This window comes from Mus caroli, chromosome 11, assembly GCF_900094665.2.
Source record: "Mus caroli chromosome 11, CAROLI_EIJ_v1.1, whole genome shotgun sequence".
Lineage (NCBI taxonomy): Eukaryota > Metazoa > Chordata > Mammalia > Rodentia > Muridae > Mus > Mus caroli.
Window position 1 is genome coordinate 102,024,795 of NC_034580.1, and position 16,240 is coordinate 102,041,034.

Sequence of the window (16,240 nt, forward strand, 5' to 3'; positions counted from 1 at the left end):
GAACTCACTCTGTAGACCAGGCTGGCCTCGAACTCAGAAATCCGCCTGCCTCTGCCTCCCAAGTGCTGGGATTAAAGGCATGCGCCACCACGCCCGGCCACCAGCCTGCTTTCTTAATAGAGCCCAGGACCACCAGTCCAAGGATAGCACCACTCACAATAAATGACACCCTCTCCCATTAATCACTAATTACAAAAATGCCTTATGGGGCCAGGCAAAAGTAGCTCATGACTTTAATCCTAGCACTCGGGAGGTAGATGGATCTCTTGAGAGTTCAAGGCTACTCCCCTGGTCTACAAAGGGAGTCCGGGACAGCAAGGGCTCTGTTACACGGAGAAACCCTGTCCCTGTCTTGAAACACCTAAATTAAAGGGGTGGGGGATGCCTTACAGCTGAATCTTATGGAAACATTTCCTTGTTGAGGTTCCCTCCATTCAGATAGCTCTTGTGTTGACATAGACGAGCCAGCACAAACTGCTAGCAGAAGTTGATCATTTTAACAGACCTCCCTTCCTTATAAAACAGTCTGCATTGGCAATTTAGTAGAAGCATTGCCTGAGAACTATCACCTCTGACTGACCGTGATGCCTGTACTCCTCTGATCCCCTGAGGAGAAGTTAAAGACAGCAAGTAGTTATTTACATCCATATCCCAGTTACCAAAAGGTGCATAAGGTGACAGATAGAGCTGTGGTACAGAATCATTAAAAGATGACTGACCATTGGAGCTCTGACACTCATGGTCTTACATAGGACAAGTGCTACATAAATGTCTCAGGTCCTATAATTTAAAGCAGTGATTCTCAATCTGTGGGTCACAACCCCTTTAGTAGTCAAACAGCTCTTTCATCAGGGTCACCTAAGACCACTGGAAAGCGCAGGTGTTTACATTACGATTCATAATAGTAGCAATGAAAATAATTTTGTGATTGGAGGGGTCACCACAACATGAGGAACCGTATTAAAGGGTCACAGCATTGGGAAGGTTGAGAGCCACTGATTTAAAGTTACACATTTCAAAAGGCAAAGCACTTGTACATAGTCCTTGCCATAATGCATTAGTTGGTTTATTTCTACACACACCTCTTGAGTTTCTACCTTATGTGTACATACTTTATGTAAATGTTTTAGTGCTATTTCTGCAAGTCTCTTAAGTTATGCTTTTACTTAATATTGTCATGAACATTGTGCTGGTGTTTATTCTTCATAATTATAATTTACAATGGCACATAATTTCCTTCACAAGATATACCATAATTACTTAAATTTTTTTGGTGGTTTACTATTGGTAAATTTAAACTGCTTTTATTTTTAGTATTAATACTTACATTTAACAATAACAGTGGAGGTTGGGTGTGGTGGGGAATGCCTTTAACCACGACACTTGGGAGGCAGAGACAGACAGATTTTTGTGATTTTGGGGGCCACCAGCAGTGAAGACCCTTACTCAAAAGCAGCAGCAGCAGCAGTAGTAGTAGTAATGATAACAATAATAATAATAATAGAAGAAGAAATAAAGATGGGGTGACAAGTCTCTTAGTGGGTAAAGGCTCTTGCTGCTAAGCTTAACAACCTGAGTTCTATTCTGAGGGCCCACATGGTAGAATGAAAAGCAACTCCCAAAAGTTGTGTTCGTATACATGCTATGGCATATATGTACCTTCACATGTACATGCACACACAGACTAAAAAAGGTCAGCCAGGGCAACATAATGAGACTCTGCCTCCGATAGATAGATAGATAGATAGATAGATAGATAGATAGATAGATAGATTTAAAGAAATTAAAATAGAGGACAATGAGATGACTCAGGAAGTAAAGGCACTTAACTGCCAACCTTCATGACCTGAGTTTGGTCTTGAGCCTACATGGTGGAAGGCGAGAACTGACTCTCATAAGCTCTCCTCTGAGCTCTATACATGTACACACAGAAGCAAGTAAATGCATAAATAAATAGTATGGCCAGGCAGTGGTGGTGCACGCCTTTAATCCCAGCACTTGGGAGGCAGAGGCAGGTGGATTTCTGAGTTTGAGGCCAGCCTGGTCTACAGAGTGAGGTCCAGGACAGCTGGGGCTACACAGAAAATCCCTGTCTCAAGCCCCCATCCCACCCCACCCCCACAAAAAAGTGATTTTTAAGTAAGTAATTGTTTTAAAAGGTGGAGACCAAGGAAATACACCCATCATTATTAAATCATGTCATCTACATTTATGCACATGAAATATCAGTTTTGTCCTTTTGATTTCTAATTTTTCATTAACCATGTATTTATCTTTTAATTTGAAAAGTGAAATAGGGCTGGGGTTGATGGTATACACCTTTAATCATAGCACTCAGGAGACAGGAGACGCAAGAACATCTCTCTGGTAGTTCAGAGTTAGCCTGGTCTACATAGTGAGTTCCAGAACAACTAGAGCTATAGAGTAGAGAGACCCTGTCTCAAGAAGAAAGAAGGAAAAGAAAAGTGAAATATAAAATATAAAGCAGATAGACTGGGATTTGTAGCCAGTTCAGTGGTAGAATGCTTGCCTAGTAAGTGTAAAGCCCTAGTCCTGGATTTAACACGTATCCATGGAAACATGAACACCTATAAACTATAAGCCCATAGTTCTCAATTGTTACGCTCAGTCAATGTAAAGTTACTCTGCCAATTTGCTGTATTTCCAGAATTACTGTGCATTACTGGTTACCAGTGTGCTGCTGGTTCATAGACTGGCACCAGAGATCACACTGGAGTGCACTGCTCCAGCATGCTGTATCTTTGGTCTTTGATTCCTGTCACTGATAAATATTGACCCTTTTATTTCTCTTCTGTGGATCACCATTTTCTGCAGTTGCCCCATCCAGCCTTTGTTACTGTGTATTTAAATAATTGTTTGTTTGTTTTGAGGAAGTCTCTAGCCCAAGCTTGTTTTGTTTTGTTTTGTTTTGTTTTGTTTTGTTTTGTTTTTCTGAGACAGGGTTTCTCTGTGTAGCCCTGGCTGTCCTGGAACTCACTCTGTAGACCAGGCTAGCCTTGAACTCAGAAATCTGCCTCCCTCTGCCTCCCAAGTGCTGGGATTAAAGGCGTGCACCACCATGCCCAGCCGAAGCTTATTTTGAACTCTCCATGTAGCTAAGAATGATCTTGTTCTTGATCCTCTTCGCTCTACCCCTAGAGTGCTGGAGTTACAGGTATGCATCACCATGACTAGTTTTACTCAGTGCTGGATATTGAGCCCAACTGTGTATTGGTATTTTACCTGTACTACATGTGTGCCTGATGGTCATAGAGGCCAGAAAAAGGTGTTAGATCCCCTGGAATTGGAGTTATATACAGTTGTGAGCTGTCTGTCATATTGGTGCTGGGAATCAAACCTGAGCCCTCTGGGAGAGCAGCTAGTGCTTTTCTGAATTCTCCAGCCCCTCCTACCCCCAGTTTATAGATTTTTTTAAAAACTGAAGGTTAGAGTATATGTTCTTTGATACATTTTAAGTCCATGTTTTGCCAAGATTGAGTCAATGCCCACTATGTAAAAGGCTTTACATCTAAGCAGAGGACCTGGATACTCATCATATAGCTCTTTCCCTAACTTCAGGGCTGTGGGGCCCCTCCTTGCCCTTTTCCCCCCAGTATGTGGTTTGGGCTGTTTTTTCCTTTCTGACTCTCAGCAGAGAGCTATTGCACATCGGAGGCTTCAGCAAGAACATTCACTTCCCCTTGGTTCTGACTTCCTGTTAAAGCAAGACAGTTTGTCAAGACAGCCCTCCATGTGATAAAGTCTGGCATGGGAAGGCTGGAGAGGCTGCTTGGCAGCTGGACTTGCCCCTGGAAGTGGGAAACCTTTTTCCTGAAGGACAGGATATAGAGATTGTTTATGTGGTACTTTCCCCCCTGTTGGGAGGTAGAAGAGATACAGAGAAGCAAGCAAAAAACTTTAGCCCAAATTGTAGCTCCTATTTTTACTCTTGGTAATGCCTTTTTTTTTTTAAATTATGTCCTGGTATCACTTTATCACATGCTCATCCTCAATTTTCAGTTTTAAGCTTTCTCAGTGTTTTAATTTAATTTCTTGCCTGGTATCTTGACTGGGCTAGCAGGATTAATGATGAATGCAGGAGGTCAGAGAGGGTGTTGGGTCCTCTGGATCTGGAGTTAGATAGTTTTGAGCTGCCATGTAGGTCCAGGGAGCTGAACCTGGGTCGTCTGCTCTTAACTGCTGAGCTGCCTCTTCATCCTCTCGATAGGTAATTTTATGAGAGGGTATTTACAGCGCTTTCTTGTTTGACAGATTACTACATGGATGTCTGTTACTCTTCTGCATCTGGGTCATCACCTCTTGAATTGGGGCAGCAGATTTTAGTGCTTATATATCACTGAAGCTGTGAAAATACATCAAGGATAGTGATTTGGCAAGACAAGTGAGGATTGAGATTTCCTGAAAAACCTGGTAGCTAATGTATTAAAAGGTGCCTGAGGAGTGTGAGAGTCCTAAAGAAAGATGAAGATCCTTCATAGACCTGATTACTTAAAAATGTAGCTCACACTTTTGCCTCCTCTCTTATAGACTAGTTCCTCTCCCCACTCTGGAGTGTCCAGGCAGGTTCGGATCAAGCCTTCCCAGTCTGCAGGGGATATAAATACCATCTACCAAGCTCCTGAGCCCAGAAGCAGGCACCTGTCTGTCAGTAAGTCTCTTTCTTCTTTACTGTCCTTGTAAATTTGATGTGTTCACATTTAAAATATTCAACTACTAAACAGTCATCAAATGCTCATTGACTATCACTATGCAAAGTAGTACTCTATGTTTTTATTTGGGGTAGAGGGGACATGAAATGACCTGGACTCTTGAGGATCTTAGAATATAATAATAGGATGACATGATTAAATTTGTTTTAAGCATCCCTGAGAAAGTGATCTCAGGGATTCGTTTGAATACTTACAGGGGACCTGTCAAATTAGGGGTCAGGTCTGCAGTTTAGTTTTGACCACAGGCTTCTTGTTTATTCCTAAGATATCCTTGTACTTCATGGAAGACGCTGACCAGTCAGCTGAGTTATCCTGGAAACTCAGAGCATTAACAGAGTATATACAACTGAATAGCAAAGAAGTTATGTAGTTGCTGCTAGACCTCCAGAGGAAAGCATTCTAACTCAGTCTTGTGCATTATATAACAGAAAATACAGTGTTCCTCTGGATACTTCTCAAGGTCTCTCTTAGTTAAGGTCTCTCTTAGAGACTTGCCTTCAGCCCTGTCTTCATGGAGGCATTTTCTCAGTTGAGGTTTCCTCCTCCCAAATGACACTTAGCTTGTGTCAAGTTAACATAGAACTAGCCAGCAAAGGATTTGAGGAGAAAGCCCATTTCTTGAACTGTGGGATTTTTATCAAGGTAGAAATCTGGAGGCTGGAGAGATGCTCAGTGGTTTAGAATAGGTACTATTCTTTCAGGGACCAAAGTTCAGTTTCTGGCGCCCATGACAAGTGGCTCTAAACTGCCTGTCACTGCAGCTCTAGGGAATTCAGTTCTCTTTGCAGACTTTGGTGGTCATCTGCACTCACATGCACACATATCTATGTGTAAATACATATAAACAAATCTTATTAAAAATCTAAAAGCACTATGCTTTATCAAACAATATATGCCTGCTGCCCTGATGATCTGAGACACCTGCTGCTGCCACTAGGAAGCCAAGTTTTCCTTTTCACACTAGAGAGAATTCTGTCAAACTTAGCTGCTCTCTGCAGATCCCGAGCTGGCTCTGGGAGGAGTTAACCTTGTTCTACTTCAGAGCCTGTCTGTGAGTGGTGCTCTTCCCAAGAGAGGAGCCAGGAGAAACGAGCTGCTGAGGCACTGGCGTTGCCTCACGGAGTAATTTCTGGAACTCAGGCACTCATATTTAATGATTGTAGCTGCATGTTTGAATGTAAATGATTGTCAGATTTTAAGTAATTGATGGGTATGTTTCATAAGCTAGTTGAAGAGAAAGAGGCAAGATCGCAGCAGACCCTGTGCAGAATGTCCTAAAAATCTGATTGTCTGGAACCTGAGAAATAATAGCAACTTGACTTCTTAAAAATGTGTATATGTGTGTTTCTGAATGTATGTACATCATGTGGACGACAAATGTCCTTAGAAGCCAGAAAAGGGCATTTAATTTTCTAGAAATAGAATTGCAGACAGTTGTGGCTAATAGGAGCTTAATCCCAGTCCTCAGCAAGAGTAGCAAGTACTCTTAACCACTGAGCTGTCTTTTAACTCTCCAACTTGGCCTCTTTACTGTAGTCCTTTTTTTTTTTTTTTAAACATAAGGTCTCACTCTAGCTTCTCTGAAACTCAGTATGTGGCTCTGCTTGCCCTAGAACTTACAATCCTCTTGCCTTTCTCCCTCAGTGCTGGGATCTCCCTCAGGCATGAGCTCCCACATTCATTGTTTTAGAAATTTTAATGAAGTACAAAAATCCAATTTGTTAATTAAAGACTCTTTGAGAGCTAAACTCTCAAACATGGGTATGATAGTGTGTCTTATGAACTCAGCACTCAGAAGGCAGAAATAAAAGGAATGCCCAGAGTGTAATAAAGCCAGCCTGCTTTATGTTGTGAGTGACAGACTAGCTAAGCCACATCAGACCCTGTCTCAAAAAACAAGCATCTGGGTATGGTGACTCATATGCACACCTTTAACCCCAGCACTCAGGAGCAGAGGCAGGTGGATCCCTGTGAGTTTGCATAGAATTCTAGACCAGTCACTGCTTACACAGTGAGACTGTGTCGCAAAACAAGTTAACAAAAAGCCATACACACTAACAAAAAAAATGAGAAAACTTCTGTAATTCCACAACAAAAATACTGTTTTAAGTATAATTTAGTAAAAATAGGAACCATAGGGAAGATGGGCATTGTGACACATGCAGACAATATGGAGCCAACCCTGTCTGAAAATGCAAAACAAAACAAAACCTAATTTGGGTATCACGGCACCATGGGTGACTTAGGTGGGAAGATAAGAGTTTAGGGCTTCCTCATCTACATCAGATGTTTAAAGCCAGCCTAGACCTTTGAGACCATGTCTCAAAACATAAAATCCAAAATAAAAAGTCATAAAGAAGCAGTACCTTTTCAAATCCCATGTGTGTTTTGATACAAAATGTTTGGTTTGTGTGTGGTGTATGGATGTTGTGTGTATGTGTTTGGGTTTGGGTTGTTTTTTAAGCAGTGATATATTTTGAACCTAGAGCCTTGGACATGCTAGGCAATTGCTCTACACACAGCGATACTCCCAGCAACAAAATACATCACATCTTATCAAGAAAAGGAAAACAATACTTAAAACTTATTGGAGAAGAAACTTGATGTTGGAGTGTATGCTTGTAAAATGCTAGCATTTTAGAGGCTAGGTATCAGGAATTCAAAGCCACCCTTGGCTATATAGTAAGTTTGAAGTCAGCTTGTACTATATAAGAACTTTCCCTCAGGCTGGAGAGATGGCTCAGTGGTTAAGGGCACTGACTGCTCTTCCAAAGATCCTGAGTTCAAATCCCAGCAATCACATGGTAGCTCACAACCATCCTTAGTGAGATCTGACCCCTTCTTCTGGTGTGTCTGAAAACAGCTACAGTGTACTTAGAACGGGGCTGGAGCAAGCAGAGGTCCGGAGTTAATTCCCAATTCCTAGCAACCACATGATGGCTCACAACCATCTGTACAGCTATATAAAATAAATAAATAAATCTTAAAAAGAGCACTGACTGCTCTTCCAGAGGACCTGAGTTCAGTTCCCAGCAACTGTTACATAGTGACTCACAACTGTCTGTAATGGGATCTGATACCCTCTTCTGGTGTGTCTGAAGATAGCACCAGTGTAGTCACATACATAAAATAAATCTTAAAGAATTAAAAAAAAAAAAAGTCCTTCCCCTAGGAAGGAAGGAAGGAAGGAAGGAAGGAAGGAAGGAAGGGAGGGAGGGAGGGAGGAAGGAAGGAAGGAAGGAAGGAAGGAAGGAAAGAAAGAAAGAAAGAAAGAAAGAAAGAAAGAAAGAAAGAAAGAAAAGAAAGAAAAGAAAGAAAACCAAAAAACAATACTGGAGAAAGTAAAAAGACAAGCAGACATGGAGAATGTTCTAATAGCAAAATAGAAAAAAGTGAAAAATAATCACACAAATGATGGATATTGGAAAAGAAATACGTAGCAACAACAAACTCATGATTTAAGAAATTTTAGACTGTGGATGAATAAATTCTCACAAAATCAATACCATTACAAATCTGAATAAGTGTAAAAAGACCTCTGAGTTTTGGAGATTTTTTTACATTGTTAGGAAACTGGAATGGAGCTTATACATTCTGCCCAAGGAGAGCCCACCTTCAAGCATGGTGAGCCACTCACAAGGTTGAAACAGGAGAATTGTGAGTTTGAAGCCAATTTGGGCAAAGTTGGCAACATAGGTTACCTATTTCTCCTGTTCTTTCACACAGAACCAGAGTTAGGGGGTAGTAGGTGGGCAGGTGTCTGAGTCCATCACACTGGGAGAGAGTGGAGACGCAGAGGAAAGCTTTCCCAGGGTCTTTGTAGAAATAGACGAGGAAGACTGGGCAGCATCATTCTTTGTAATTGCTGAAGACTGACACAGGGCAGGAATTGGGTTTTCTGCCCCTAACATGAACCTGTGATTCCTGTGTGGAGGCAAGGACTAACTGCTGGGCCACTGAGGCCCTTTACCATGTTGTAGGGAACCATATATGGAAATCATTTCCTTGAGTAGACATATTAAATATGATTTTTATATTATTTTGTTTTATCTGGAAAATGGGTATTCAGTGAGCAGGACAGTGAAGCCTATGGGAAGTCAAGGGTGGTAGGAATACAGATTCTCTGTAGAGTAAAAACTTTTTTTTTTTTTTTTTAATTTTTGGTTTTTCAAGACAGGGTTTCTCTGTGTAGCCCTGGCTGTCCTGGAACTCACTGTGTAGACCAGGCTGGCCTCGAACTCATTGAAAACAGTGAACTTAATGAAAGCAGTGAAAAGTCACTAGTTTTTAAGTAATGATGAAAAGATAGGCTGACATATTCAGATTTGCATTGTCAAAGACTTTCTGGCTGAAGTGTGAAGGACAGACTGGAAGGGCAAGACCTGAACCTGGGAACCATACATTCCAATGTGGGTGGTCTAGGTGAAAGAAGACCTTGCTTGGATCAGTCTGGTGCCAGAGGTAAAGACAAGGAACAGATGGATTTGAGACATCTAGAGGTAACACTGACAGAATGACTACTGGCATTTCAGTAGTTTTCACAGTGTGGAATGGGGAACCAGGGGAGTTCTTAAGATCCTTTTAGGGCTTCTGTGAGGGCGAGACTATTTTTATAATCATTCTAAAATTTGGGACTCATCCTATCACAAGCATACATAGAGTTTTCCAGAGGTTATGTATGTGAGGATCTCTCTCTCTCTCTCTCTCTCTCTCTCTCTCTCTCTCTCTCTCTCCCCCTCTTCCTCATGTATGTCTCTCTCTTCCCCACGTATGTGTGAGACAGACACAGGATCTCATGTATCCCAGGCTAGCCTCAAACTCATTCTGTAGCAGGGATGCATCTTACTTAGCCTTCAGATCCTTCTGCCTTTCCCTCCCTAGTTCTGGGATTGTGGGAGTACAGGCATGCACTACCATACCTGGTTTATTTGAAGCTGGGAGTAGAACCCAGAACTTATGCATGCTTGGCAATTACTCTCCCAGCTGAACTACATTTCCAGCTTTATATCTGAACACACCTGAGCTTGGCTACAGAAGTTTTTCAGCAGTTAAGGGCTCTGGCTGCTCTTCCAGAGGACCTGGGTTCAGTTATCAGTACCCACATGGCAGCTCACAATTACTTATAACTGCAGATGTAGGGGGGTCCAATGTCCTTTTCTGGACTCAATGGAAACACAGATGTACATTCAAGCAAAGATCCATATCATAATAAAAAATGATTTTTAGAAAAGGCATGGGGGTCTGGAAAGATGGGTCAGTAGTTGAGAGAACTTGGTGCTCTAGCAGAGGACCCACATGATCACTCGCACCCATCCATAAACTCCAGTTCTCAGGGATCTGACCCTACCCCCTTTCTGGTATCCACAGACACCAGGCATGCCTATAATACATAGACATAAATGCAGAAAACATTTATGCTCATACATATAAAATAAAATGTAAAAAGAAAGTACCCGAGCTTTATTTATAATGTTGTTATTAGTTGATAGTCATGGTACTCGGGAAACAATATACAGCATGGTTCTTTGACTTCTAAATGTTTTGCGTGGAAAGATGTTTGGAGGGTCTCAGAAGCAGTCTGTTTCAGACTTCCTTTTGTCCTGTGTCCTACTCCACTCTTTTCCTGATGCAGACCATAGAATAAAAATCTCTTTTCCTCTGTGGGTCATGAAAAGCTGAGAGCCTATCTTGGAAAACTAGTCATAAAGCCTAGAAATATGACTCTAACCTAATCTCAACTTTTGTGTAAGAGCCAGCTATAAAGAAATTCTCTAGAGGCTGGACAGATGGCTCAGTGGGTTAAGAACACTGACAACTCTTCCAAAGGTCCCGAGTTCAAATCCCAGCAACCACCATCTGTGAGATGGTGGCTCACAACCATCTGTAAAGGGATCTGACGCCCCCCCTCTGGTGTGCCTGAAGCAGCTACAATGTACTTTCATATAATAATAAATAAATCTTGAAAGAAAGAAAGAAATCCTCTGAACTACTTTGTTGTTTGAGAGTAGGTCTGAAGCCACTCATCCTAGAACTGGTGCTACACTATACCTTTGAGGGAAGACCCCATTTATAGAGGCCAAGAGAATTTCAATAGGCCTTACTGAGTTCCATCACATCTGTTGTATAAGGTAGACCCTTTCTGTCTAATCACATTTGCCTGTCACATTAAAGTATAAAAATGGAACACTACTCAGGCCTTTTTCATTTTATGCTGAAGGCTCTTGTGTGATGTAAAACACTAAATGAAAGTTGACTTCCTCTATTGAGCTTTTTTATTTTTTTGAGTATATGCCGTACCTCTTTGAGGGGGTAGGTAAAGGTGTCATTGTTTCTTCCCTGCAGTTTCACCTGCACATAAAACTCACAAATGTTTTAAAACTCTGCAAGAGCTCTAATACCAAAAGAAGGCAGTTACTAGAAGAGAGTCTGGTTTGGGGTACTGGTGGAAGACAGACCTAACATTTTGTTATGTTGAATTTTATTTATTTATTTAGAATTATTTACTTATTTTACTTCTATGAGTACACTGCAGCTGTCTTCAGACACACCAGAAGAGGGTGTCAGATCCCATTACAGATGCTTGTGAGCCACCATGTGGTTGCTGGGAATTGAACTCAGGACCTTTGGAAGAGGAAGAGCAGTCAGTGCTCTTAACTGCTGAGCCATCTCTCCAGCCACAACCCCCCATTTTTTTTTTAAATTTATTTAGTTATTCAGTGTTTTGCTCTATGTATGTCTATTTGAATTGGTGCTACAGACAGTTGTGAACAGCCATATGTGTGCTGAGAATTGAACCCAGGTCTCTAGAAGAGCAGCCAGTGCTCTTAACTGTGGAGCGTTTCTCTAGCCGCTGTCATGTTGAATTTTAAATGCCTTTGAGATAGTCGGACGCATGGGTCTGACGAGGTAGCTCAGTTGGTAAGTGCATGCCTCATAAACCTGAAACACTGGTTTTGACTTGTAGCACAGCAAATATACAGGACTGCAGCTCAGAGAGAAGAAAGTCAAAGCTAGAAGTAGTTTAAAGAGTGGGGGAATGTTGAGGATAAAGGGTTACAATTGACACTTTTATCCACAAATATCTAGGTGCTTACTATAAGCTGGTCCAGTGTAAAGCTTTCTAGAGGTAAAGGGACATGGGAAGAGACCAAGAGTCAAAAGCACGAAGGACTAAGAAAAATCCTAGTGGAAGAAATGGAGTCAGTGGAGAAGTCAAAGTTAGTAAGTTTTAGCAATTCAGCCTCCTGCCTGATTCTTCTTGGTCACACCTGTGAGTAGTTGAAAACTACAACCTGAAGGAGACTCAGCTCCCATTGCAGCACGTGTGCAGCTGGAGGAGTGCAAAGTACCCCAGTGCAGTTATAGAAATCTTTACTGAGAAATTTCCTCATACTGGGTTGAAAGTCTGCCTTTTCTCGGTTTACCAATTTATCCTTATATGGTTGCCTTAAGCAACTCAGATAACAGAGATTAAGTATTTTATATGACAGTTCTTGAAATATTTGAAATAGCTACTATGTTAACCTTTTTTTTCTATCATAACAAATACACATTGAATTCCATCATTTTCAAGCCAGATAATCTGTTAAATTAGTTCGTGCTAAAAACAATAACAACAACAACAACAGCAACAAAAACCCGGGCAGGTACAGGTATAGGTATATGTATAAGTATATGCCTATATATTCCCAGCATACAGGTATAGGTATAGGTACAGGTATAGGTATATGCCTATATATTCCCAGCATTCAGGACATTAATGTAGTATTGTAATTAGTTCTAGTCAAAAGCTACAGTGCGAGGTCCTAGTGTATCTTAAGAGCCTGCGCCTCTGTTAGACCGTCTTCCCTCCCACCCCCAGTACAGGGGGGGTTGAACTCAAGACTCTAGCCATACTTATCAGTGCTCTACCTGAGCTATACCTTTCTTGCTTTTCCACTTTAATCCCATGGTCAGCAGGCCAGACTGCAACCCTGAAGATGAGTGGAGGCAATTGGTCTTTTTAAGGTGTTTGGTGAAAGCTAGTGGCTTAAGGGGTGGGGTGGGATTTTTTATATGTATATATATATATATATATATATATATATATATATATATATACACACACACACACATATATATATATATATATATATATATATATATATATATATATATATATACACACACACACACACACACACATATATATATATATATATATATATATATATATATATATATATACATACACACACACACACACAGCCTCTATCATCATACACATATACACTATACCATATATATATATATATATATATATATATGGTCAGAATATTTTAGAGATCTCAGCAAATGAGAGGAATAAGCTTCTAAAAAGAGGGAAGACAAATAGACCACAGATATGTGAACTTCAGCAGGAGGTGCTTTGTAGAATCTAGGACTGTAATGCTGTGAAAAGGAGAGAAATCTCTACCTCCAAGTAGAGGGTGAATTCAGATGAAGGGAAAAGGGGAAAAGCTGGAATCTTATTATAGCAATAGCTGGTAGCAGAAAGTCAAAACTGCATAGTATAAACTTCCAGTCCCAGGACAAGAAACCATGATGGTTGAGGTGGTTTCTGCTATTACACATTGAGAAAATAAAATGGTCTCCTTCCTTCACTCCAGAGGTTCTTTTCTCCTCACAGTAAATTCTGTGATACTAGGTAAGATTATAAAGTGTATGGTGATAATACCTGCTTTAAAACCAAACATAGGTTGCTGCTAGTGTCTGTGGGATAGAAAGGTTGAGAAGTATTTTTGCACAGCCTTATCCCCATGTTAGCAATTCAAGAAATGTTGCTTCCAGTTTTCTATTGAAGAAGAAGAAAAAAGATTTGATTACTCTCCTATCTCATCTGTCCCCTAAAAGAGAAAAGGGTTTAGAATATCTCTTTGTACTTGCAGTGACCTGCACATTAACACTGACCCAAAGCCCTAGAACTCCCTGTGGAGGCAACTTCCTGATTGCATCAGCTTCCTGATGAGGGTTCTCTGAGGAGAGTGAGAGGCTGCATTTCAGCCCTAAGTCAGAATACAAGCAATTTCTGCTCGGCTTCTCTGGGTTAAAGAAACTATCAGAGTAACATAATCTGGGACGAATTTTAACAGCTCATGCTTAAACCCTGGACTTCTCTTTCCATTTAGAATGCCTTCAGAGGAAGCTCTTCAGATAGGCTTTGGTGATGCTGGCCTGGGCCTCTTGATGTGGCTAGAGCAGCACAGCCAGCCTGGAGTATCAGTAAAGGCTGTCCCCTGGGAGTCCCCCTCCCACCCCTTGCCATCCCTCCCACCAGCGTGCCCTCAAAGACTGTGGAGTCAGTTGTGCTTTGATAGGAGACCTCTGCACCTTCTGGACCAGTCCTGGTCATTGCTAGTAAATCTGTGACTGTCAAGTCTTGCAGCTCAGTATCATCATGGCCTGTCCTTCTCTCACTTGCTCTCAGTGGTTGATGTGCCTCTCATTGACTCTCAGTTTTTGAAATGAAGATAAAAACAAAACTGAAAATACCCTGGAGCAGTCATGCTGCCTCCTGCTGTTTCCATTTGCTTCCTCTGATAGTCACTGGTCTGGGGAGACTTCCCTTTCCTGCTCCAGGCAGTGGGCCTGTGCACAATAGCCCCTGGCATGTCGCCCATCAGATAGCAAGGCTGGATTTTTGTAGGCCACAGTGTGGATTGGAAAAAGTGAAAGTCTCTGGCTGGAAATAAAAGCTCAGAAAACCTTTGCTCTACCCCCCACCCCCACCCCAGACCCTCCAGTGTCTGCAGCAGTGACTTTGTATGCTAGATTGATCTCAACTGCCAAAGCCAGGGGGAATCGTAAGCTAGTAGGGGAGGGACTGCTTTGGACCAATATCAGATATCACCAACAAGAAAGAGGGTTTTTTTGTTTTTCTAATTAATCACTTATAAGAGACTTTTAAATTTTGTTCTAGGTAAAATTATTCTAGAGCATCTTGGGTTCAAATGCTAGAAAAGAACCATTGTAATTTCTTTCAGAAAGAAGAGATTTAATGTAGAATTCTGGATTATGGAACTAGTGAAAGTGAAAGAAGCAGACACACAGGAGGCAGGAATCATTTTAGCATTTCTTTATGTAGTCCTGCCTGTCCTGGAACTCACTCTGTAGACCAGGCTGACCTTGAATTGATAGAGATCCACCTGCCTCTGCCTCCTGAGTGCAGGGATTAAAGGTGTGCGCTACCACAGCCTGGCATCTTAGCTGATTTTATTGCTCTGTGAGTTCACGGCAGAATATCCCTAAATTTATACTCAGAGCAGCTTTAGTTTCTATAGAGCTTTAAAATACCTAGATAAATTGTCTCCTGCAGGCTGCTGAGATCATTTCAATACCATGGATCAGGTACTGACTTACTTCAGAACTGATACCTTTCACTCTGTGATGGAGTGGTTGAGACAGGAAATGCACAAAATTCTTTGCCTATTTTCAATACAATATTATAGCTTTATGTCAGCCCTCTATGTCCTTGGGTTGATGCTATTGGGCTTCTGGAGTTGCCCCACAAACCACGTGAACACCAATCTCAGTCAGACAAGGATAGTTTATTGAATATACACTCTAGGGGACATAGCTCAGACCTCAGAAGCTGAAAGCTACTACCTATAACATTTCTTAGGGCCAGCTTATAAAGGCTAACACTGCAAAACCCACAGTGAGCTCATACACGGGTGCAGGAAGTGCTCCCTGCTGGTCAGCCCCGACTCAAGCTATTTTAGACAAAACAGTTCATATGAACTTTATGACGGGCCCTAAGTGAAGCTCATGGTTGTAGAATTTCTTGGTGTGTGTGTTTAATAAACTATTCCTGTCTGACTGAGATTGGTCGTCGTGTGGTTTGTGGGGGGACTCCTGAGCCCCAACAGATGCCTCCAAGAATCAGTGGAAGTGTTCTCGGTGGTAATTCATCAAATATCTTCAGTAAAACCAAAAGAGCCATGTTGTGGAGCAACTGACTTTGTGTGGAAGAAGGGAGAACGCAGTCTCTTGAACCTGAGAATCATTTAATCTCTTTAGAAGCTGTCCTTTAAGCACTGAATGTGAGACTTCTGTCATCCCAGCACTCAGGAGATGGAAGCAAGAGGACGTGTTCAATTCTGGCTTAGAGTATATGGCCCTATCAAAAGCAAACGAAAAACAAAAGCTGTTTTTCCCTAGGCATGGTGGTAGTGTATGCCTTTAATCCTAGGGCTCAAGAGACAGGAGCAGGTTTATCTCTGAGTTCAAGGCCACCCTGGTCTTTCAGGCCAGCCAAAATTATATAGTGAAACCCTGTCTCAAAACAGAACAACAGCAAAAACCCATCAATTTCCAAGCAGTTGCCTATTGCACCTTTTTCCCCAGTATTTTTCTTCCATCTGTTGCTCCTTCTTAGCCTCCCTGACTCAGAAAGTTTTGTTGAGGTCCATTTGTTTACGCTCAATATATTTTCTCTGGGTTTTAAAAGCATCTCAGCCAGACTCTTCAGC

General features: G+C 41.5%; 1 protein-coding gene across 1 annotated transcript in view; it reads left to right on the top strand.

Moving 5' to 3' along the window:
* Positions 1-16,240, top strand: part of Map3k3 (mitogen-activated protein kinase kinase kinase 3) — a 68,975-nt gene that overhangs the window by 35,752 nt on the left and 16,983 nt on the right. Inside the window, exon 6 of the mRNA XM_021177855.2 lies at positions 4,549-4,669. Within this exon, the coding sequence (XP_021033514.1) occupies positions 4,549-4,669 (121 nt within the window). The remainder of the gene's footprint in view (positions 1-4,548; positions 4,670-16,240) is intronic.